This window comes from Cnephaeus nilssonii, assembly GCF_951640355.1.
Source record: "Cnephaeus nilssonii genome assembly, chromosome: 8".
Classification (NCBI taxonomy): domain Eukaryota; kingdom Metazoa; phylum Chordata; class Mammalia; order Chiroptera; family Vespertilionidae; genus Cnephaeus; species Cnephaeus nilssonii.
The window spans coordinates 8,378,946-8,403,723 of record NC_137079.1 but is presented as its reverse complement, the minus strand read 5'-3'; the positions used below and the strand labels follow the sequence as shown (position 1 = coordinate 8,403,723).

General features: G+C 49.8%; 1 protein-coding gene across 4 annotated transcripts in view; it reads left to right on the top strand.

Annotated features, from left to right (window-relative positions):
- The window catches only part of IRF2 (interferon regulatory factor 2), a 75,550-nt gene that overhangs the window by 7,442 nt on the left and 43,330 nt on the right, over window positions 1-24,778 (top strand). Inside the window, exon 1 of one of the 4 annotated variants that reach the window (XM_079778566.1) lies at window positions 1,336-2,734. The exons of the other annotated variants lie outside the window; for them this stretch is intronic. Coding sequence (XP_079634692.1) covers window positions 2,729-2,734 — 6 coding nt within the window. The 5' untranslated portion in view covers window positions 1,336-2,728. Of the gene's footprint in view, window positions 1-1,335; window positions 2,735-24,778 lie in introns of those variants that run through there. 4 annotated transcript variants of the gene reach the window in all.

Here is a 24,778-nt window from a genome sequence, read left to right as displayed (position 1 = left end):
GCCACTGGTTTTGAAACTAGAAGCTCTCCATCACTCCATGTTGTAGTTGGACTTGTACATTGAAATGAACGTTCTGGGATTCCATTGAGTGGTATATACTCAAAGTCTTACAAATGTTAAACCTCCTGTTCTAGTAATTCCATTTCTAGGAACTTAACTCCCATGAAGTAACCAGAGATGGAACAAAGATTAGGGACAAGGATGTTTGTTGAACCAGTTTTTGTTATAGTGGAAACTTGGAAACAACCGAAATACCCAACAACAGGAACACATTTAAATGAAATATGGCACATCCAGACCATGAGTATAGAGCTTATTAACTTTGTGTTTTAGCATTTAATGATGGGAAAATGTTTGTGTTAGATGTTGAGTGGAGAAAAAGGGGATATTCAATTGTGACCTTAGTTTTACTTTAAAAATGCTCGTATATTTGTATACACATCATTAAAAACAAACAAACAAACAAACAAACAAACAAAAAACAAAACACCTGGAAGGAGACATTTGCATGGTGGGATTATAGGTGTTTGGCTTTCTCCCATCCTTGAAACACTTGTATTTTCCACATTGAATACAACAGCACAATTACTTTTTAAAAAAAATATATATTTTTTATTGCTTTTTTACAGAGAGGAAGGGAGAGGGATAGAGAGTTAGAACATCAATGAGAGAGAAACATCGATCAGCTGCCTCCTGCACACCTCCTACTGGGGATGTGCCCACAACGAAGGTACATGCCCTTGACCGGAATCGAACCTGGGACCTTTCAGTCTGCAGGCTGACGCTCTATTCACTGAGCCAAACCGGTTAGGGCAGCACAATTACTTTTTTAAGCAGAAAAATATCCTCAAGACAACTCTCAGGTGTGCGTCTGACCTCACCTCGGGTAAATGGCAGATTGGGGTGGGGGAGCTGGATGTGTCTGACTCTGTGTGGCTGGACTGAGGTTATTGTGCGTGGACTGGGCCGTCCTCGAGCTCTCTCTACTTTGACGTATGGAGCCAGGCTCTAGCATCAGGGCTTTCCCAGCCGGGACACGAGAAGGTCCCGCACAGCTCCTGCTGGCTCAGGATCCTCAGGTCGAAGGATCCTTGGTGAGGTTGGGTCAGGAACTGTGAAGGGCCTGGGGTGTTGTGATGTGAATACTGCGGACACAGGACACTGGGGTAGGAGAAAAGAGTTCTTTCCTGATCTTTACAACCAGGTCAGCAGCCGGAGTGATGTTGCCACCCTGGTCCCCAGACCTAGACCCTCTGGAGGCTGATGGAACGTGGATGTGGGTTGTACTCTGTAGGTTCTCACTAGCGGTGTCCCTAAGGTCTGGGCGTCATCTCTTTGGAAATGGACATGCGTAGAGAGATGGGTCTCCCTGGCACTGTGGGGACTTAACCTAGGAACCTAGTCCAGGCTGTACCCATTTGTCCCTCTTGAGGAGAGAAGAGAGGTGCAACTATGTTTTTGGATCAGAGCAATTAGTGTAGACAAATGGCTACAGATCCAAGTCTTGTGTCTTGTGAGGAGTAAATGTTCCCAGAGGCAGTGAGTGCAGACATTCCCTATCTTTATATCACTTACATTCCTGGGCCACTGGAGCGCGAAGGAATCCAGGGACGTCTTATCCCGTCCCTCCAACCTCTACAAGTCTCCCACTGGAGGAGGACTGAGTGTGTCTCAAAGTGACCTCTGGCTTTTTTTTATAACTGAAGAACCCTCTAAACTTGTAATGTTTGTCTGAAAAAAATGTTTAGAATAGCTTTGATCCTTTAGAGCTACCGGAGACATTTTTGGATTGTTATGAACTAAGCTAAGGTTAGGCGTAGCTGTTAGGAGTTGAGAGGCAGAATGCCAAAGCACAGCCAAGAAAGAAGAGAAAGTATTGATGAGGACAACACTGTCCCATAAAAATACAATTTTTAACTTTTTTAGTAGCAGTGTTAGAAAAGCAAAGAGAAGTAGCTGAAATTAATTTAATCGTGTTTTATGTTACCCAACATATCCAAAATATTATCCTCTCAGCATGTAATGAATATAAAGACTTCAATGAGACAATTTATGCTCTTTTTTTTTTCTTCTTCATTCTGAATCTTCAAAATCCAATGTGTCTTGTATGCCCACGCACATCTTAATTCAGCCTGGGCACACATCAAGAGCGGAATAGCCACGTGGCTGGTGGCTGCCATGGTAGACAGTGCGGGATTAGCAAATGCAGCACCGTGTGAAGAGAAGTATGGGGAGAAGTTGTCACACGGACCGACGGGCAGGAACCCAACCTAGAAGGACAGAGGGAGAGTCGAGTTAAAGGGGTTGTTCTGGTTATAACTGTGCCTGCATCTCCCTGTGCCTCCACCGACAAGCCTTGGCTGTCTAGTCAGCCTTAAGTAATAAAATGCTTCGAATTTCTCCAGAAGCAAAGCGTGTGCCATTCCTATGGTGATCCGTCACGAGCGCCTTGAGTCTCTCCTAGCCTCTTGAACTGTTACGACACCCTTGACTCCTTGGGTTTTTCCACGTATAACACCTACAGGGCAAGTTACTTGAGAGCTAGGATCGCGTTGGGTTTCTTTACATTCCCTCCCGTGCTTGATACCAGTAAGAACTAGATAAATATTTGTGGATTTGATTCTGAGCTGTAAGCAAAGGTTAGCTGAGGCGGCTGACTTCCAGCTTGGAATGGTTGGCACGGATCTTCTTGTGGTGGAACCTAGTGGTACATGCGTTGAGCACATGGATGTTGGTATGTGTCGTTTTGTGTTAGGGATTTCAGTATCCGCAGGGTGAAAAATTGTTCATTTTTTTTTCTTGTGTACCTAGGCCTTTAAGAAGTCTTTACCAGTCTATTCCTTTGACATTTAAGTTCCAAGGATACTAATACCTTCTTGTACATAAATAAGCTATGTTTGCTGATAAACTGGAGCTAAACATTTGGGAGCTACTGCTGTCTTGGTGGGTTCGTTAGTTATTGACAGTAACATTGTTATTAACAAACTAGAGGCCCAGTGCACGAATTCGTGCACAGGTGGGGTCCAGCCGGCCCGGCCCCAGTTGGCGGATCGGGGCAGGCCTTTTGGGAGGAGGAGACAGTGGGAGGTTGGCCGTCCAGCCCCCCACCCAATCAAGCCGGTTCTCTGGCCTCAGTAGGCGTCATAGCGACCAGTCGTTCTGGTCCTTACGGCGTTCCGGTCGCTGGCTTTTTAGATATAGATACTCAGCCCCGTAGCATCTAGGCAGTGAAATTCTTTTGAAATCAAATACAGTATTTCACAGTTGCCTTCATTTGTTCTCTTGGACTGTAATTCTTGGGTAGAAGCAACAGACTTATCCACAGAGCCAAGGCAATTTATTTTGACTGAAGCCCACGTAAGAACTGCTTAGGTAGCATTTCTCTGCGAGATTCAATACGACCTTCACTGAATCATGTTAGCAGGGCCAGCAGCTAGAAAAATAAAGACTAAACCAAACCTTCAGCAAAAAAAATCCCAGCTGCTCAGTGGCTCAGAGCTTGCATGATCGCTTTCTTCCAATGAAAACACTGTAGCGTAGATCTAAGTGAATTCTGCTGGGTTTGGGGATTTGCAACTGACGGAACAGGAAAGTACAATCTTACCTTAAAATAGTAATCTTGAAAGTAAATCTTTATAGACTCTTCAAAGATTTTGTTTGTGTGGAAAAACTTAACTCATAGGCATGGTTTCCCTGACCTTTAAGGCTAATGTCCTCAGGGTAGAAGGAGGGTAGAGAATTAGACTTGAGGTGTCCTCCCAAGAGGACGCCCTGAGCGTGTGGGGTGTTCTGGGGACTCCCAAGGACCCACACAGATGGCCTGCACCCCTTCTCCCCGTTGCTAGAATGAAAGTGGGAACTTGGAGGGCCTGGGAGGCCCCAGTGGGGAATGTAGATGAACTGTTATTTCCATCTTGGGGTGTGGTCATACTGCTATTGGAGAGGTCAGGGTGAATTTAAAATATTACTGGAGCGGATTTGCCTCTCTCACAGGTGCTTTTAGTACATTAAGACTTTTTTTTTTCTTCAAAGATAGGTTGCAATTTGGGAGATGGGGTAGAGAAGGTCACTCAACTGGACTTTTGATCATTCATTCATTCATTCAGTCATTTAACAGGCATTTATTCCATGCTAACTGCATGTAGAAGGAGGCATTAACAGGTAGAGAAGCAATCATCTTGGCTTTGAGTTTGCTACGTAGAGGATCTGCATTGCTTCTAGTCGGGAGCCTGATTTATGCTAATAAATATAAAGCAAGATAAAACCGAACCGAGCAGCTGGGAGCTGTGACCACCGCCCCAGAAGTGGTTCTAGGTATCTGTGTTCTGGGGTTCTTCCCGAGGTCGCAGGGGTTGTCGGGCTAGCAACAGTGCTAACGCGATGCACTGTTGGCCAACTGTATACATTGTCTTTCTAAAAGGCAGATTCTTAGCAAATCAAGGCACCGGCATAAAATAAAACAACACGCTGTTTTGTTGTTGTTGTTGTTGCTGTTTTTCTCAGTTGGGCAGGTAGACTTCAGCTGCGGCCTGGTGTCCTTGTCGTTCAGGAAAACCATGTGGGTCAGCCCTGCCGGTTGTCTGGGTCCCTTCCCCTCGTGGCAGACACTGTACCCAGCAGGCCAGTGCGCTAATGAGGGCTGTACCGTGCTCAACCCCCCCCCCCCCCGGGGCGGTGCCCGCAGAGGCTTTCTCTCAGATGGTTGGCGATGACATCACCATGAAGGGGAAATGGGCCCTTATTTAATTTAGAAAACCCATCCCTAATTCATATTCTCTCTCTCTGTCTGTTTGGCCAGTGAGTGCTTCAAGTTGCCTGGAATGGAAGGATAATTATTGTCCACAGCAGGACTGAAGGAAACAGTGGCAGCAAGTGGTGAATTCACAGGCACATGTCTAGTGCTTTTGTTGTGGTGGTAAAAGTTACATAACAGGCAGCTTAGCATGACAGTCATCTTTATACCGTCCAGGGGCGATCGGTGCACTGACAAAGTTGTGCAGCCCTCCTCACCATCCATCTCCAGAACTTTTCCATCATCTTAAACAGAAACTCTGTACATACATGAACAAGAACCCCGCCTCCCTCAGCCCCCGGCAACCACCGTTCTGCTCTCTTTCTCTATGCATTCGACTAGGAACCACATGTAAGTGGAGTCATACAATATTTGTCCTTTTCTGACTGGCTTATTCCACTTACCCGAATGTTTTCCAGCTTCATCCATGTTGTAGCATGTGTAAAAGCCTCATTATTTTTGAGACAATAATATTTCACCATTTTCTTTATCCATTCATCTGTTGATGGGCACTTGGGTTGTTATTATCATCTGGCTATTGTGAATCATGCTGTAGTTAACGTTAGTGTCAAAGTATCTGTGTGAGTCCCTGCTTGCAGTTCTTTTAATCCAGTGGGTCATATGGTAATTCTATGTGTAGTATGTTGAGGAATCCCCAAACTGGTTTCCACAGTGGCTGTACCAGTTACATTCCCATCAGTAATGCTCCATATTCTCGCCACAACTTGTTATTTCCTCAAGGTGGTATCTCATTGTGATTTTTATTTTTATTTCTCTAAGAGCCAGTGATACTGAGCATCTTTTCATTTGCATCTTGGCAGTTTATATATCTTTGGAGAAATGTCTATTCCAGTTCTTTGTCCATTTTTGAATTTAGTATTTGGGTTCTTGGTTGTTGAGTTGTAGGACTGAGTCTTTCTTTTTGTGGGTTCCAAAATGACATGCTAGTGTGGCCTGGAAAACGGACAGGTTCTCCCGCATTACAGTATATGAAGCGTGCGGCTCAAAAACATGGTTAAAATTTTGAGGTATTGTAAGGCCGATAGAGCACCTGCAGAGGGGTTAAATGGTACTGCATGAAGTAAGTCAGAGTGGGAGGGAAAATGGGGAATCACAGAATATCAGAACTGGACGTTTCCTTAGAGGTTATGTCAGCTCCTCCATTTCTTCAGCTGGAGAAATCAGGTATCCGGCCCACGGTCACAGGTCCAGAGTACGTGCCCCGTATGTGTTGTTGAGCTAACTCTGTAGGAAAGGATTAATTTTTTCTGTTCTGATTGATTTTTTCCTAAAATTTTTAGCAGTGCTTGAATATGGGAGTGAATTAATTATAACAGCTGCTCACCTGGTTCCTTCAACACCCGGGGCTCATGGAAAACACTCCAGGCTTGATCACTTTTGTGGTGTTAGAATACAGTGAGTAAAAATGGCCTCCATGGCCTCTGGGGTCAGGAGAATTTTCATGTAATACATTCAGTAATAGTTCAATTCTGTTACATGAGTGGATGCAAAACATTTATTGCTGTAAAAACAAGATCTATTAATTGAAATCAATAGAAGCACTTGTGTATTTTTTTGTGAATTATCAACAGAATGAGAAACCATTTATCTGCTTTGTTAAGAGCTGTGGTAGATGAAGAAATTCAGTGAACTATCACAGCGTCCCAGTAGCGAATTGATTATTGCTTTACTGCACAGTCTTCTCAACTTTTTCATTTCACTCAATCCTTTTGAAAAGTTGGTCTTTACTGAATAATACAGCCCGGCCAGATAGCATGGGTTATAACTAAGAGTGAGTTATAAGTAATTGGGAAGGAGATACATATTGTCTGTGTTTGATAGAAGGCAGTATGGTAGGAGGAATTACAGAAACGTGTATTCCCTTCAGGCTCGGGGCCAAGGCTTGAAAAAAGATCCTTAAAATTGGCCTCAAGTACAGATAAGAGAATGACGAAATGAAGCTGAAGACTTCTTCCTGCGAACAAATATATATATATATATTTTCAAATATATCTTTATTGATTTCAGAGAGGAAGGGGGAGGGAGATAGAAACATCAATGATGAGAGAGATCGGCTGCCTCCTGCACGCCCCCACAGGGGATCAAGCCCGAAACCTGAGCGGGTGCCCTGACCAGGATCTAACTGTGGCCTCCTGGTTCACAGGTCTGATGCTCAGCCACTGAGTCACGCCGGCCAGGCTGCAAACAAATATTTTAAAGAAGACTCTCAGGAGGATTAATCCCTTCTGCAGACATTGTTGAGCTGCTGTGGGTGAAGCCTGGGCTGTGGAGATGGAAAGGTGAACATCTCCTGTTCTCCTACCGCTTAGCTAGACGGGCAGGCAGGTAAAGACTCATCTGTAGACAGAGAGAGAATGAAACATGTGCTTCATAGAAGCACCGCAAGGAAAAGGCTGCGGGAGGGGAGGGAAAGGAGGGGGATCTGTGACCAGAGAAATGGGGACGCGCCACCCACCATGCGAAGGAGCGAGCGTCCCTCGGGGGCAGAGGGGTGAGCCCGGCATCTTCTGTTGAAAGAACAGCGAGAGCGGAGAGTGAAGGGGTGACAACTCCTTCCTCTCTGAGGCAGGGAGAGCTCTGGTGTGGCGGGAGCAGTGTCAGAGGGGGTTCCTGGTGGCCCCCCACCTTCCTTCCGGGCACATGCCCCTGTGTGTACCAGCAAGGAAGGCCTTGGTGCTGAGGGGGGAGCCGACCTGGGGAGGAGCTGGTTCCTGAGGCTTGGAACCTTTCCCCCTTACCTTTTAGAACAGGGTTGCTGATGGCTGTCAGCAGGTGGGGGTGGCAGAGCTGTGTTCGGGGGAGCTGTCGGGGTGTGCCTTGTCTCGCAGGGGCACGATGGCTGAGCTTTGATGATAACCAGGCCTGGCCTGGCCGTGCTTTCACACGTTCCTAAGAGGAAGTGATGTGCAGGCACAGCAGTGTTTTCGTCCTCTCGTTGGTTTGTGTTTGGATTTGGTTCATAGGGGGAAGTGATCACGAACAGGTTTGCAATTCTCAAGTGAGGTGGCGATGGGGACCATTGTCTTGAATCCCGAGGAGAAACCCCAGTCAGGGAGCCAGGAGACTGGCACGGAGCCCCGCAGCCACGCCTTCGCACAGCAGGCCTTTTAGGACAGGGCGTCCTGGTGGCTCTGGTCTTGGGGCATCTCGGCGGGGGGCTGGCCTGTGGGGTGCGGAGGCTCCTCCCTGCCCGGCAGGGGGCGCGCTTGGCAGCTTCTCGGAGTGACCCCCTGGGAGGGCTGGTGTGCGGAGCCTTCGGGTCACGCCTAAGCTACAGGGACTCAGGAAGCCCAGGGCAGCCGGGGGCAGCCCCAGGGCTGAGAACGCCGCCCCCTCGGTGCGGGGGCTGAAATAGCGTGGCCATCTGGCCGCGCTGGTCGCATTCATTGGGTATTTGCTGGGCTCTTCACTTCATGGTAGGGATACGGTTTGAAGGCCTGATTCAAAGGCCCTGCATGGTTCTTTGCTATGTTTCAATATATCACGCTGTACACCTGTGACCAGTGACTGCCTTTTGGACCCCGTTCCACGTTCCGGAGCGCCCGCTCCTTATGTGAGGGCTCGGCAGTGCCCAGGACTCAGTGCGCGCTGGCCGAGTTACATTCTGATGACTGACCGCGTTCTCCATTTGTTGTGCCCTGTCCAGACATAGACCCATCGTGCTGCCTTGGAGCCAACAGGGCCCACGCGCTGTGTTTGCCAGGGAGGGGCAGGGCCAGAGAGCAGGTGGAGGCTCATGGGCCAGGCTTGGTGAGCCCTGGGCTGCCACCAGCACCGGCCGCCTGTCGAGGGGCAAGGACAGGTGGCTCTCGGTGGTTAGCCAGTCCCAGTCAGGCTGTGTCTCTGACACACACAACCATTTCCCAGGGGCACAGCGGCTGGTGTTACTAACAAGTAGTTCACACGCCGTCCACACCCCCTCCCGCGCCCTGTGGAGCTCTTACTTCTGTTTGGAAGGTCTTTCCTTCTCATCCACCTGAGGATCTCTTACCTTTCCAGGGCTGGTTCACATGCCCCCTCTTCTTTGAAGTCTTCCAGAATTCTCACTCTCCTTGGCCTTTTATATAATAGTATAGTTACCCCCCCCCCCAAAAAAAAATGCCTTCCAAAAATCCCCCTGTATAAAACCCAGGTTCACATGCATTGGGAGGCTAATGAAATGGTGGGGGTGAGTCTGATGCAGAGAACGAACCCAGAACCAGTTGAGTGGAGCGCCTGTGTTCAGGGTGCTTGGGGTGCATTGAGCCATAAAGTGCGTTGTTGGAGTTTCATCGTCCTCCGTGTGTGCCTCCAGCGTCAGCTTCAGGACTCGGCACCTTGTGTGTCTGAGCGGCTGTTCACCGCACGGCAGACCTTGGAGGAGAGAGTTCACGTCCCCATCCTTGTACCCCTCCCCCTGAGTTCTTCCCAGTGCTTGGCACAGTACTTAGCTCAACAAGATGTTTTTTAAAAACCTCACCCAAGGATATTTTCCCATTGATTTTTAGAGAAAGTGGAATAGAGAGGGAAAGACAGAGAGAAATATCAAAGTGAGAGAAACATGTCAATTAGTTGCCTCCTGCACGAGCCCCAACCAGGGCCCGGGCCGGGGAGGAGCCTGCAACCGAGGTACATGCCCTTGACTGGAATCGAACCCGGGACCCTTTGGTCCACAGGCTGATGCTCTATCCACTGAGCCAAACTGCCTAGAGCTCAACAAGATTTTTTGAATGAGATATTGAATAAGTATAATTCAAAAGTTTGTTCTTATCCTTAGCTTGATTCACCTGGAAAATGTCTTGACAATAGTAAATTTATTCTTTTCTTGGTTGCATGTTTTTTGCAATCATTTCCCCTTGCTTGTTTATCATAATAAGTTGTATCCATCACAACATACAGTTCATATCTCGGCCTTTTCTCCACCATACCCTGCCCCCAGTGGGTAGTATGGGAGACATCCACCCCCCTCCTTAATAATTACTGCATATGATGGGCAAGGTACCGTGCTTGATATTTTGGGAAGTTTAAAGATGAATAAAATGGATTCCTGCTCACAAGGACTTTGTACAGAGAGATGCTCTGAGCTTCGGTTGTTTGAGAAGGTGGAAGGAATCAGAGGCACGAGAAGTCAGACGGGATGGGGCGGGGAACCCAGCGTTTGCTCAGCGGGCGTGGTGGGGCCACTGGAGGATTTTGAATCGGGTGACTGTGATGTTTGGGAAGGTGAACGCGGCCAGCAGGATGCAGAGTGGGGACGAGGCTCATATTCCGGGAGGTGGACGTGGGCACCCTCCTCCTCCTCGGCATGGAGCCTGGGTGGCCCGCTCCGGCATTCGGTGGAGCACAGCTCTCCTATTTGAAGTTTCCTCGTGGAAGTCGTAGGGGAGGCCAAAGCCGCCGTCTCACACTTTCCCTCCTCACACACCCTGCCCTTCAGGTCTCTCTCACGGTAGCGTTGCCAGGTTGCTATGAAGGTGTCTTTAGAGACGAGGAGACTAAGATGTGGAGGAGCTGATAGGTGGTGAGTGGGGAGGTTGGAGACCAGGTGTGCTGGACACCAAGCCTGAGCTCCCTCCAGCACCGTCTGCTTCAGCCAGGACAGGGGAGGAAAGGAAACTATGTGGTCCAGAAAGCGCTGGCAGAGGGGGGCGGGGGGGGAGGGAATAGTGAGAATACAGTGGGCGCCAAATCCAGTGTCCAGGGACTGTTGGAACTAGTTTTTAGCAGCGGGAAGTACCTTCTAAGAATATTTGAAGACGGTTGTGCGGTGTGCGGAGGAGAGAACACGGGCCTTGCTTCCGACGTGTTCCTGTGCTCGGGGTGGGTAGCAGTGTTCGCTCTTTTCCGGTTGGACTTCTTTGCCTAAGTGTCTAGTTTGTGTGTTGGATTTCGGCCTGATTTGCATATAGAGAGTTGAATTGGATGCTGAGTAATAATAACAACAGGAATCTTCCGTAGCCCTTTTTTTGAGAGGTTCCTGGCAGAGCGGACGACTCAGAGGAAATCCCCAAAGGATCAGTGGCAGCAGCAGCAGGAAGGCGGCTTCGGGCACGGCCTGTGGCTCCCTCATTCTCGCCCGGGGAAAAGCCAGGCAGTCCCCTTCCCGGTCAGCCTTCCTCCGAGCACGTCCTCCCCAGGCGGCCGTCTTGGGGGGGAGGCAGAAGGCGCCCGTCATGGGTTTGAAAGCAGACGGCAGCACACAGTCTGGTCATTTTATGCAACAGGTTTTCCTGGCAGTTGCCCGTGCGCTGGCCCTCCTCACAGTCTGTGCCATTTGACGTTTCAAACTCAAGCCCTGAAAGCATTGCCCCCGCCTCTCTCCCTGTCTCCTCGTCTTCTCGGTGTTCCTGGTGGACAGTCGCACCCTTTGCAGGCCTGGGGGTGTGGACAGGAGGTGGGAGGGATGCAGCGACTTGGGTGACATGCACGACGCAGGCGATTCAGGTCCTGCCCTTCGCGCACACGCACCGTCCTGTTTACCGTTCCCCACACTTCCCCGGCGTCCTTGAGGACGAAGGCGACTTCTCTGGCGTTCAGACTGCTGGCTTGGATGGGTGGTCCAGGGGTGCCCACCTCTTCGTGGGAAGAGGGGCAGGTTGACATGAACCCTCCCTTCACTCCGCAGGGAGGCTGGGCCTTTCCGCCTTGGCTGTACTCTGGACCGGCCCAGGCGGTGATCGGAGGACACGCTGATTCAGGGAGAGCCGGGCCGCGCCCTCCCCCGTTTTCCATCTGGGAAGGTTGGAACATGCAGTGGGAGCCGGGCCCATATGCTTTGAAAGCTGTGCGTGGTTCTTGTTTTGCTGAATTGCAGAATCCGATGCCATCCAGGTCCTGGGGTCCCAGCATGATTTCAAATGTATGAAATGTGTTTAAAAGCCAGTCCACTCTTTTAGGTTCTTACTACCTTCCATGAAGTCTTCTAGAAAATACTCCTTTAAAAAGGCGACGGAGTAAAAAAAAATAATGCTGTTAGATTTTCATAACTGAAGTATATCTGGAAAGTAATTTATCTGTGCAACTTCCTAAGGCGTTCTCATCTTGTTTTTTTTTTTTATAAGACAGAATATTACATTTGTAATATTACAACATACTGAATGATCATTGAATACCTTTTTTTTTTTTTAAGAAAACATGCATCACACAGGATTGCTTGGGGAACATTCCTAGAAGGGGTACGGCTGGGTCAAAGGATGCCATCTAACACCTTCGACACCTGTCTCCCAGCTGCTGTCTGGGAAGGTTGTACTTGCTTATACTCCATAGCACCTGTGAGATAGAAGGCACCCCCCCCCCCCCCAGCTCTTTGACCCTCATCTAACCTCGCAAAGCCCCATGGGAACAGAGAGGGCCAGTAACCTGCCCGAGGTCACACTGCTAAGGGCTGGTGCTGGGCTTTGGCCCCACAGCTGGCTGCACAGCCCCACTGTCGCCTTCTCTGCTGTCACTCCCATGCCGCCGCCGCCGCCGTCTGAGGAAATGGACCCAGACTCTTTCCTCCTTCTGGGAGTCCCTGGGGATGGGCTTGACCTCTTTAACCCTCCTTCTCCTTTCATCAGATGGGGCAGCGGATTTTCCATCCGGAGGCACAGCCTTAGGTCTCTGCATTCCTTCTCCAACAAGCACGGTCCCTTCGGCGCTCCAGCCCCTTTGCCTTGTCCCGTCCTGCTGGCTGCGGGCTAAGCAGGGGAGGGGACAGCGTGACATCATTCATCTTTAAGACTCTCCCTGCCGCAGTCCCTGAGGTGTTGCTGGGACCCAGGCCTGGTCAGGCTCTCCCGGGGTCAGGGGGTCAAATAGAGGTGTGGAGACTTAACAAAGCTTTGCTTAGGAATTTCAGCTTTTAAACCCATGCTTATCTTTGCTGCTGAAATCACTAAAAAAAAAAAAAAAGTGTTTTCATCAGTGCAGCCCTGAGGTCACACAGGGTCAGAAGACTTCCGCTTTTAGGAAAAGCCCCAGCCAGCTCACTTAGCTCCTAGCTCCATCCTCGGCGGTGGGGCGTTTGCACCGTGAGCTTCCCCTCCCCCAGAACAAAGACCCCGCCAGCAGGAGGAGAAGGTGTGTTGGGAAATAAATGCCCCTGCATGTCCGCATGCCCTGTCAGCAGGCCCGGGGACTTTGACACTCGTGTTCCCCGAAATGTTCGGAACACGCGTTCCCAACACGAGGAAGCGCCGGCCAGATGGGGCGCTGTCCAAGGAGAGCTTGGAAACGCGCCAGTTTTCTCGCACGTTCCTGTGTGAGGACCCGGAGGGCACGCTCTGTCCCGGGAGGTGCCAGCCTGTTCGCGGACACCTGCTCAGATAACGGAGCTCCCTCCTGGGCGGGCGGGCGGGCGGGCGGGCGGAGAGCCGGCTCTGGCGCAGAGCCAGCCGCAGCTTCCTGCTCTTAAGGCAGGACAAGTCGTACCCACCTGACGGGCGATTGTGAGGGTTCAAGAGATCGTGTATCTAAAACACAGCTTGCTACCAGGGGCGTCTGTAAACAGCCATTGACATCACCACCCCACACCGCCCTTAGCTCCCGAGGCATCGGGGGCCGTTGGTGTGTTTTTGGAGGCAAGTTTTGACATTTTTATGCATCTGTTTACAAACAGTTCTGTTTAGCGCATGTGGATGTAAACGCAGGCCTAAGTGCCGGGCCCTTGGGGAGGGAAGGTGGAGCCTGGGGCTCCCTCCCCTGGACCGTCCTTAGCCTCGAGTGTTTTCTTCCTGCACACGGCCAGGCGTGCCACCCCGGGCCCCAGCACCTAAGCAGGTCAGCGTGCGTGACACTCCTCGCATCCTTTGCCCTCACGCGTTTGCCCTCTCATGCAGAGCTATAGTAAGTGATAAGGAAAGGGAGGAGGTACGCTTTCCAGAAGGTTCCTTGAGTGCCTCTGCCTTTGGGCCTCCACAGGTAGTTTTTTTTGTTCCATGTCACAGTTTCCAGAGAGCAGTCGGGCTTCTGTGAACCGGGAGAGTGGCTCAGGGACCCACCTCATTCTGCACGAACAGCAATAAACTAGCTCAGTTTAACTGACATTCATGAAAGTGTTCTTTGTAATAAATTTAATTCTTTTTTAAAATCCTCACCCGAGGATGTGTTTATTGAATTTAGAGAGAGAAGAAGGGAGAGAGACAGATAGAAACATCTGTGGGCTGTCTCCTGTGTATGTCCCAACCTGGGTATGTGCCCTGACCGGGAATCGAACCCCCAACCTTTTCGGTGAGCGGGATGATGCTCCAACCAGCTGAGCCACCTGGCTGGCGCTTAATTTAATTTTTGAACTAAAATTTAAGATGTCATAAGAGAAGGAATAGTGTCATTGTAAAGGAACCTTAGGGAAGATATTTAAAAGAAGTTTTGAGTCTTATTGAAAGCTTTTCTTATTTTATAAATAAATATGTATTAGATTGGTAAAGTAAAACATATATATATATATATATATATATATATATATATACACACACACACACACACACTGCTAGGCAGACCTAATTTTAAGTCAATAATAATTTTTAAATGGCAACTTAGGATTTCAAATTTTGTGAAAATATTAAGCAAAAGTATTTCCCCACTCTCTAATATGCAAATGCAGTTTGCATTCAAACCGTTCCATTTCAGGACTATAAAGGTGCTGTTAATCGATTCGATAATTTAAACATTGTGTGTGCCAGATTAATTTATAACGTGAGCACAATTTAAGGAAGAAGAGGCTGATTTTCTTGTATAACACGGGAACAGTGATATTTTCTCAGGACAGAAATAACTTGAAATCAATTACAGATCCCAGGTCCCTCATTTGCAACCCAAATAGCTCTGAAAACTGAGAATTTCTGCTGTGACTCACTGGGCAGAGTAGCCAGCCCTGAAACAGCATAAAGCTATTCATAGGGTTTGCTAATCCAGTCAGTGTGACTGTTCACATTTTACAGCAGAAATACTACTGCGTTGGTTGAGTGGTTGTGATTCCTGGGAGCGTTATGTTTTAGATGGTATGTGCACCATATTATCTCCCTAAAATCCAGAAAGTTCTGAGTTCTGAAACACATCTGGTCCAAGCCTTTTCAATAAGAGATACCAAACCTGTTCCCAGAGCAACTGTCTCCTGTAACAGGGGAGCCTCATGTCTGGTCTCCCCAGGGAGGGTCCCTCTTTACACCCACTCAGAGGCAAGTGTAACTATTCACAAGGCCCTGTTCACGCCTGGAGGTGGTCTGTGTGGATGCGGTCCCACGCGCACCTGTTGGCTTCTTGGGAATGGCAGCCCCGTGTTGGTGAGCATCAGTACTTTCCGAGTGAATTCTCATAGACAAAGCTTTCAGGTAAACAAGTTCCAGATGATGTCTTGAAAACCCAAAACAATAGGAAGCATTGCTTATGAGAAGTAATTGTTAAAATGTATACCCCACTGCTTTCTTAGAATCCCCACGGCGTTGCTACATACCTTTTCTGTTTTATGGGCAAATAAATGATCATGCTCCTCATTGTAACTGCTTTTCCTAGGCTGCGGGGTCCCTCTGGGCTCCCCCTTTGACTATCATGGTGCCGGCGTGCACGGTCAGCTCCCAGTTTCTTAGGCAGCCTCTCCAGGCCCTGGGAACCGAGGGTGAACAGGCAGAATTGGTCTTGGGCCTCTGGAGGTGAGCGTCTAGTGAGGCCTGGCTTGGCCCAGCCTGGGGGAGGAAGGAGGCTTGTGAGGAGGTGGTTTGGAAGCTAAGACCTGAAGAATGTAATTAGCCGGTGAAAGGGGACATTCCTGAGCCTAAGGACAATAATAGGTGCAGACACTGTGGCCCGGACCGCAGGCTGGAGGTCGGGGAGGAAGGACGTGGAGGAAGGACGCGGCGGACCGCAGTGGGCGTCGGGCAGGCCATATCTGTGCTGTTGACTCCGTGCTCCGGCTGCAGGCCCATCACAGATCGGGGTTGGGGTGGGGAGGGCCCTCAGAGTAGCTCTTGGGTGCGGCTGTGTTGAAGGAAGGGATTGTTCCTGACCCCCTGGTTTCACTTTCCATTCTGACAGTGTCCTAGCGGCTCTGGGATAATGTAAATATGGGTGCCGTGTCCTCGGAGGCCAAGGCGCTGAGATCTTCAGCCGAGTCAGAGCGAGGGGACCTGCAGGGTGCTCAGGCCCCGGATTCTACAAGTTGAGGAAAAGCTGTAGATGAGAAACAAAAAGCAAAACCCTGACTCATGGGGCCCGTTTCTGAGCCAAGCTCTTGAAAGGCACTGGCAGTGAGAATATTGTCCTGGAAGAAAATGAAACTGCTGGGAGTGCCAGTTTGGGAGCTCTGGGGACAGCTGGGGGCTGGCCTGGCGTGCCCTGCGGAGGACGCAGTGGCGGGGCCTCACACGGCTCAATATCCCATCAGTGTGGTCAGTGGCCGCCCAGGGATGGCGCTCCTAACTTCTTTTTTTTTTTTTATTGTGGTAAAATACACATTTGTAAAATTTGCCATCTTAATCCTTTCAGTAGTTCTTTTTTTTTTTTTTAAATACATTTTATAGATTTTTTACAGAGAGGAAGGGAGAGGGATAGAGAGTTAGAAACATCGATGAGAGAGAAACATCGATCAGCTGCCTCCTGCACACTCCCTACTGGGTATGTGCCCACAACCAAGGTACATGCCCTTGACCGGAATCGAACCTGGGACCCTTCAGTCCGCAGGCCGACGCTCTATCCACTGAGCCAAACTGGTCAGGGCTCAGTAGTTCTTTTTTAAAAGTTAAATTTATCTGGGTGACATCGGTTAGTAGGATTATGTAGGCTTCAAGTGCATGATTCTGTGATACATCATCTGTATATTGCCTTGTGTGTTCACCACCCAGAGTGAAATCTTCTTCCGTCACCATATCTTTGACCCCCTTTACCCTTTATGACTCCCTCCCCTCTGGTAACCACCACACTGTGGTCTGTGTCTGTGAGTTTTGTTGGTTTGTCTTGTTTTGACAACACGGGTGCATCTTGAGAACATCCTGCCCACTTCTTTCCTTTGCTCTAACTTAACCTGTGGGGCGAGGCAATGCACTTGGTAACCACCTTGTGCCTTACGACTTAAAGAACTTCCATGAAATATAAGCACAGACGTTGGACTGGAGGTAAGCTTTGATGCTTAAATCCATCGGAGGGCCGTCTTCCAAACACACCGGCGAGCCTTTTGGTCGCCTCACTCTGTTTTCTACGCCGCCTGCCATGGAAACCAACTGGGGAGCGTCCCTCCTGACCTTCCCGGGGGGGGGTGAAGTGTGGCGGCGCCCAGCTCAGTGAGTTGTTGCTGGCCTGCGCTGCCCCTCGTGGATGGAGGGACATGGTGATGGGAGCGTGTACTTGATTCAGCCGTGGTGCCTGGGTCAAGAAGAACCGCCAGCCGTGGAACTGAGTGCCACAAGGGGAATTCTCCCGCGTGTGCTGTGTTCTCAGAAATGCTGCTGTTCCCCTCTGCACTCTGTACATCACCTGCGTGCTTGGTTAATGTCTGTCCCTCCGAGTCTTTTTCTTTGCAGCTACTTTCAGAATTTACACCAGAGTTGCAAAAATAGTACAAGTAATTATTTTTTCTGAACCTTCGGAGAGTAACTTGCCAACATGATGTCCCATCACCCCTGAATACCTGAGTGTGTCTTTCCTGCAATCCGGGGCCCTCTCCAGCGTGACCACCATGTGGCCGCCACAGCCGGGCAGTGGCCTTGGTGCCGCCGGAGCCGCAGGCCCCGTGCAGGTTTGCCGTTGTCTCACTGATGCCCTCAGCACAGGAACCCGAGTCAGGCTCAGCTGTCATGCCTCGTTAATCTCCTTAATTCCCATGGGTTTGACTTGTTCTTTTTACATATTTTTATTGTTTTCAGAGATGAAGGAAGACAGAGAAACAGCGAGAGAGAGAGAGAGAGAGAGAGAGAGAGAGAGAGAGAGAGAGAGAAACATCAGTGATGAGAGAGAATCATTGATTGGCTGCCTCCTGGATGCCCACACTGGGGATCTAACATGAAACCTGGGCATGTGCCCTGACCAGGAATCGAACCACGGCCTCCTGGTTCATAGGTTGACGCTCAAGCACTGAGCCACGCTGGCCGGGTGGGTTCGACATTTTTGACACTGACAAGCCAGGTGTCCTACAGCATGTCCGTCGGTTTGGGTTTGTTGGTGGCTTCCTCGTGATTAGATCGGGGCTATTTATTTCCTGTGAGAATATCACAGAGCGAAGCTCTGTTCTTACTGCATCCTCTCAGGGGTACATGACTTTGCCTTGTTCTTTTATTGGTGATGTTCTTTGGATCATTTGATGAAGGAGGCATCTGTCAGGCTTCTCCGTTGTAAAGCTGCTCTTTTCCCCTTTGTGATGAGAAACATTTTGTGCGAGGTACTTGGAGACGCTGTAGGTGCCCATTTCCCATCAACCTTTCACCCGCTGATCTTGGCGGCCATTGATGTTTCCTGGCTGAATAATTACTCTTTGGTAGCTGCCAAATGGCGATCTAGTTCAGTCATCTTCCCACACTCACTCGTTGGCGTTCTACTTTATGGAGAAGCTTTCTCTTCTCCCTGTTTACTTTTTCACAGGTCCCTGTTTTAGTCAATGGGCTGTAACATTTTTTTAAAAATATTTTATTGATTTTTTACAAAGAGGAAGAGAGAGGGATAGAGAGTTAGAAACATCGATGAGAGAGAAACATCGATCAGCTGTCTCTTGCACACCCCCTACTGGGGATGTGCCCGCAACCAAGGTACATGCCCTTGACCGGAATCGAACCTGGGACCCTTGAGTCTGCAGGCCGACGCTCTATCCACTGAGCCAAACCGGTTTCGGCATATCTTTTTATCATTATTTGGATGCTCAGATGGTCTCAGATCTGGCCAGTGGGAGCCCTTTACCTTGGCTGCTATGTCCTCCTGATGTTTTCCCAGCATGCTTTGAGCACCTCCTTGCTTTCTGGCCCCCCTCCCCGACATGGTTCAGGCCCATCTTCCGCTTTCCCTGCTCTAGCCCTGGAGTCAGCCATTTTCCCAAGAAGCCCCTATTCCTTCCGTGGAGAATGGGATTTAGAAACTAAGACTTGGGCCCGGCTTTGCTCATCACCATTAGAGAATGGCTTCCCCCGTCCCTCTGCGTGGACAGGGTTAGGGAGTATGTGCTCTTTAGACATATACTTACACAGACACGTACTTTTTAGTGCCTATATTTATCCCTCTACTTACGGGGATGGATGACAAATGATGAATTCAGTCCTATTCTGATCGAACACCCAGGGTTACTCTAGGTTTTTGTTTTTCTCTTCTGTATTTGAACCTCCTCCTCCAATAGTGAGAAACCTGGCTGTCATTATCCTTAATATTAACTTAGTCACCTGTGTGTGTCTAATCTCATGTCCCCACGGCGGCCCCACCTGAACGAGGATGCCCTCCTCACCCCTGTCCTCGGCTCCTACACCCTGGACGGGGCTGCCCTCCTGAACAGAAGCCTATTCACTGGGCTTGGGCCCTGACACCCCCATTTGGCCTGGGCTCCCTCCTGCCTCTGCCCTCACGACCCCGCATGGGCTTCAGTCCTCCACCCGCCAGGTGCTGCTGCCTCCTCCCCACCATGGACACCCTCTTTATGTCGTACCCCGCACCGAGACGTTACTGCCCCCCTCCCCTAGTGACTGCTGGAATCACGGGGTCAGCACGATTGGTTCCCCGGGGACTCCAGGGAGCTATGCTAACTTACATATTACTAACAGAATACATCAAATATATACGTAGTATAATTATACTTATTCATTCCATATTAGCTTATGTATTCTGAGCATTTCCCCTAGAAATGAAATAGTCTCCTATAGTCACAATATTCCATTATTTGACTCTGCCACATTTTATTTAATCACCTTCCTCCTGTGTGGTATTGGATCAGCTTAAATTTTGTGCTGTTCTAGATAATGCTCCATCGAACAGCCTTGACCCTAACTTGGTGTCTGTGCAAACTCTCTTGGCCCCGCCTGGGGGCCCCTTCGGCTCAGGCTCCCAGTGAGGACACTGCGCAGACCGGGAGGCCTGGGGATCTCGATGCCTTTCTGTAGACCCCACTTTGACCTCAGAGTCCAAAGGCTCAGTAAGGGCCTACGACTCCTGTTTAAATCTGAGCTCTGTCACTCAGTACCTCTGTGACCTTGGGCCAGTTACTTAACCTTGTGTGCCTCAGTTTTTCATCTATAAAATGGGGATTTCAGTAGCGCCTGACTGGGTTGTGGTGAATCAGGTGAACTACTAGTCACAACTGGCCACACACCACTGTGCACTCAGTCCGTCAGCTGCTGCTAGTAGCACCATGGGGGTGTTCTGGACCCGCCGGCTCGGGGCGTCTGAGGGGCTTGTAGGTCTAGAGCAGGATAAGAATTACACAGAAGCTCCCACTCACCAACAGGTTGCCTTCCAAAGGGGACTGAGCTCGAAGAGGGTGAGTCAGGCTTTTGAAAACCAGGCTTTTCTAAAAAGAGAACAGTTTCAATGCCAGGTGGGTACCTGCCTCTTCAGTAACCCCACAGGGGTGCTCTTTGCAGATATTTTGTTTTTCCCAGACACCTGACCACTCCCAGTGATTTGGAGAGACTAGAACCAGCCTTGACACGGTGTCCATCTTGGGGGACAAATGGGTCCTCATTCACACGAGCCACGTTCCAGGTGTTCAGTGGCCACATGTGGCTCGTGGCTACCTTGTTGGACTGGGGCGGGGGGGGTGCGAAGTGCAAGGCTAATAGTTCACATAGGTAGCAATGTTAACGGTTTCCAGCTGGAAAGGACCTGTCGTCTCGGGAAGGAGGCGCATAGAAATGGAAGGGGTTCAGTATAAGATACGTGTGAGAGGCAGCGTGCTTATGAATTCAAGGGAAGGCGTGCGTTGGCCACGTGGCATTTGGACAGGATGTGGAAGGATGCTTGGCTATTTCTAGGCGAAACCGCCTTCCTGAGCCTCACGTATCTAGCGGTGCCCCCAGCACCTCTCTTTGGGTACCCCAAAGACATGTCACCTCCAGTAGATCTGAGATGCGGCCCAGTACGTCTCCTTAAACCTTCCACATGCCCTGCTGCGGGGAGAGGCACCGTCACCCACCTGCTGGGGGGGGGGGGCGGGGCAGGGGGTCACAGAGGCCCCGGTAAGTCGGAAGAGGGAAGGGCGTCAGGCATTTACAAAGAAGAGCCCGGCGGCCTCCACTCTCCTCCCCGAAGTTGGAGGCAAGACCACTGGCGGGACCATGAGTGTGGGAGGGAGTGAGTGAGAGGGGGAAGGGTCTGAACCGCTCCTGCGGGGCGGGAACAGGAGCTGGTGAGGGAGGGGCCGGAGGGTCTGCCTTAAAGCTCTGGGGCCTTTGTGTTGTGATGGGGTGTGAACTGTTGCACGTGAGCGGGGGGGGGGGGGGGGGGGGGGGGGTGGACATCCCAGGGACGGCGGGCAGGGACTGGGGACTGGGGTCTCCCCCGGGACAGCACCCGCCCTCACAGATGTCACAGGATCCGTGATTCTCCCTGCACGGAGCAGTTTCCTGGAATGCCCGCGGGTGGCCGCAGTGCTGAGAGCCGGGGGACTGGGGTGTGTTTCGGGCGCACACGGGCAGGCCACGTGTCCGTGTCTCGGCCGGCCCCGGGTTGCGAGGCCGCCGTCACTCCCGGGGACCGACTCACACTCTTCAGGCACCAGCGTCGTTTGTGCTCAGAGACAGGGTCATTTTGGTCCAGTCACTCTGGTGGTATCTCCTCAAAGGCGGTAGAAAGCACACCTGGTAAGAAAATGGCGGGGAGGACGGCGCATATGCAAACGATCCTTGGGATGATTCTCAGTATGGAAACCTGTTCTGTGGTATTGAAAGGCATTTTAGCACTTTAATTTCATGTGCATCTCTATCCATTGCTCACGAAATTGACTCACCATTGGCCGCCCGATTCCCATGGCTCCGTGGAAGATGTCTGTTGACCGTGGAATCTGGAAGGCTCTCGGGCGCATGGGCCCTGCATCCCAGGGATAGGCCAGGGCTGTCAGAATACCCCCGATGATGAAGCAGTCCTGGTTCCTACGCCTGGAAGGGCTTACTCAGTAGGTCTAGGATGGGGCAGGAATTTTTTTTACCCCTCCCCCCCCCAGGCGATAACATTGCACAAACGGTTTTGGATGCTGGGGTAGGTGAATAGAAAGGTGTAACCATGACTGTGATATGTTTAGGGTAACCCTTTGCAGCAATCCTGCCTCATCAGTCAAGGCTGGGTTTCTAAAAAATCCACAGGGCAGGAGAAGTCATGCTTGAATTGCTTAAAATCTTGAAAAAACCTGGGCTAGAGACTAAAATTCTTGAATGAATCGATGGACATGCATTTTTCTAAAAGTTCATTAAAGTAAAACAATGCATGACATAAGGATCACATCAGCGATACCGTGGATATCACACACTTGATTTCCATTGCTTACTAACTCTCCGGAAGTTTAATAAAACCTTTAAAATTGGTTTTGCATTCGTGCGGAGAGTATGTACGCCGAGGGGCGTGCTGGATTCTGTGTCCGCCGCTCCATCCACATGTTAAATGTCCTTCTCATCTCATGACTTCATCCTCCGGTTCCCATGAGAGGATGTAGTGGTTTGAATAATGTAGGCAGAGAAGTATTAAGTAGAGCCGAACGCGTACGTCCCAAAGCCCTCCCCTAATATGCAGTCACGTTATCTTAGCTCCGAACATGCTATGAAACTGCTCCTACATTTCACGTGTCTGCCAGGAGTCAGTCTAGTTCTGAGGCTTTGCTTCTTCTCTTCTGCTTTCCACTTTCCACCCGCCACCCACATGCTTACACACATCTGTTTACACATCTGGAAAGCAGCTCAGCCCAGTCAGTGCTTTTTATACTTCTTTTGACCACAGTGCCAGTATAATATAAAATTGAAACAAACGTTTAACGAAACAGTGCTCACTCTTTTTTTGTTATGTTTATTCTCACCTGAGGATATTATTTCCATTGATTTTTTATTGTGTTTTTTTTAGAGAGAGTGGAAGGAAGGGAGGGGGAGAGACAGAGAGAGGGAAAACATCAATGGGAGAGAGACACATTGGCCGGTGGCCTCCCGCACTTGCCCTAACCAGCACCGGGGGTTGAGCCTGTAACCGGGGTACGTGCCCTTGACCAGAATCAAACCCGCAACCTTTCAGTCTGCTGGCTGACCCTCTAACCACTGAACTAAACCAGCCAGGGCGCAATGCTCATTCTTATTTGGCGGATTCTCATAGTTCCACTCTGTATTCTTGCACACTAACATGAAACTGCTGACCAACCCAGGAAATTGATTTCATGACCCCCCCCCCCCCCCCATGCATTGCAACCTGAGATTTGGTAAACACTGGTCTAGAGGCTTTTGGCAAATTTCTCCAGGGTCAGGCGGATCTGTGTTTGAATCCCGGCTTTACCTCTTAATAGCTCCGCAGCTTGGTAAATAGTGTCATGTCCTCATCTGTAAGAGGGAGATAGGAGCTGCACCTCATGTAGCTGGTGTGAAGACTGAGTGAAATAACGCAGGGAAAGCCCTTGGCCTCAGGTCTGATTCCTAGGAAACACTTGAACGGATGTGATGATGATGAGGATGACGATGATTTTTCAGTTTTCAACTCCAGTTTCCTCTCAGTCCACGTAATTTTTTTTTTTAATTTTATTGACATTTTACAGAGAGGAAGAGAGAGGGATAGAGAGTTAGAAACATCGATGAGAGAGAAACATCTATCAGCTGCCTCTTGCACAACCCCTACTGGGGATGTGCCCGCAACCAAGGTACATGCCCTTGACCGGAATCGAACCTGGGACCCTTGAGTCCGCAGGCCGACGCTCTATCCACTGAGCCAAACTGGTTTCGGCTCAGTCCACGTAATTTTGTGCTGGAATTCTTGCTTTTGCTAAAAAGGCACACACAAGTCAGTGAGGAGTGTAGAACGTCAGGAAAGAGGACCTTGTGTTTTGGGAAGGATTACCGTGTATCTTGGAAAAATTACTCCTGGAAATTGTTGTTCCATTCCTACAGGTGGACTCCACTTGTGTGGTGTTTTTCTGTGCATTCCCACAGCCACCATCCCGGGCCCACGCAGTCGCTTCGGGCGCATCTCCTTGCCTCCATTTGCCCCTGGACCAAGTGCTGCTTGGTTTACGACAGTGACACGTGGCTGTCCGGAAGGTTTTAGTAGCCTCTGCAAACAAGCTCAGCCTCTAGCTGGGCATCTGAGGCCTTGCGGAAGGACCTGGGTTCAAATCTTGCTGCTTCTTCTGGGGGCTAGGACACATTTTTCTTTTGTTGCCATTTCAAGCTATACTTCCCCTCATCCCTAAAATGGGGATGGTAATATTGAACGGATTCGGGCTGCTGGGAGGGTGAGCGATGATTTATGTAAAACATCCAGTGTGTGCCTCCCGGGCGCCCGCTCACTCTTACCAAGCTCCTCCGTGTTGGTGCCTAGGTCACGTGCTCTGCCCACAGCAGCACGCACGCCGTCCTCCGTCCTGCTTTGGCCGTGGACACCCGCCTTTGCCTCCCTGGCTTGCTTGCTCCCTTCTCTCTGCCTAGGCAGTGCCTCGCCATTCTATAAGCTCTTTTCCGTAAGCGTTCCCTTACAGACCCATCTAAGAATGATTGATGTATTCTTTATGATCTAGTTCACTTAGCTGGCAATTAACCCCATGCTGCCTTCTGATCTCTAGTGCAGTCTTTTATTGTTATAATTATAGTATTAGTCGCTACCTTTATATGGTTACGTCTCATATCCCCTGTTAACTTATGAATTCCTTGAGGGTAGTGATCATGTCGTGCACATCTTGGAATCCTCCATTGCATTTAGCACAGTTTTGTTTGTTTTTGTTTTGTGACAATACGTGTGTAGTAAATACTTGTTGGTATATTGGATGACTGGCTACTGCAGACAATACGCGTTGTAGGAGAAGAGGGTCCAGTGGTTGGGGTTGTGAGAGACGTTGTCATGATGAACACAGATTTGAGCTAGCTTTTG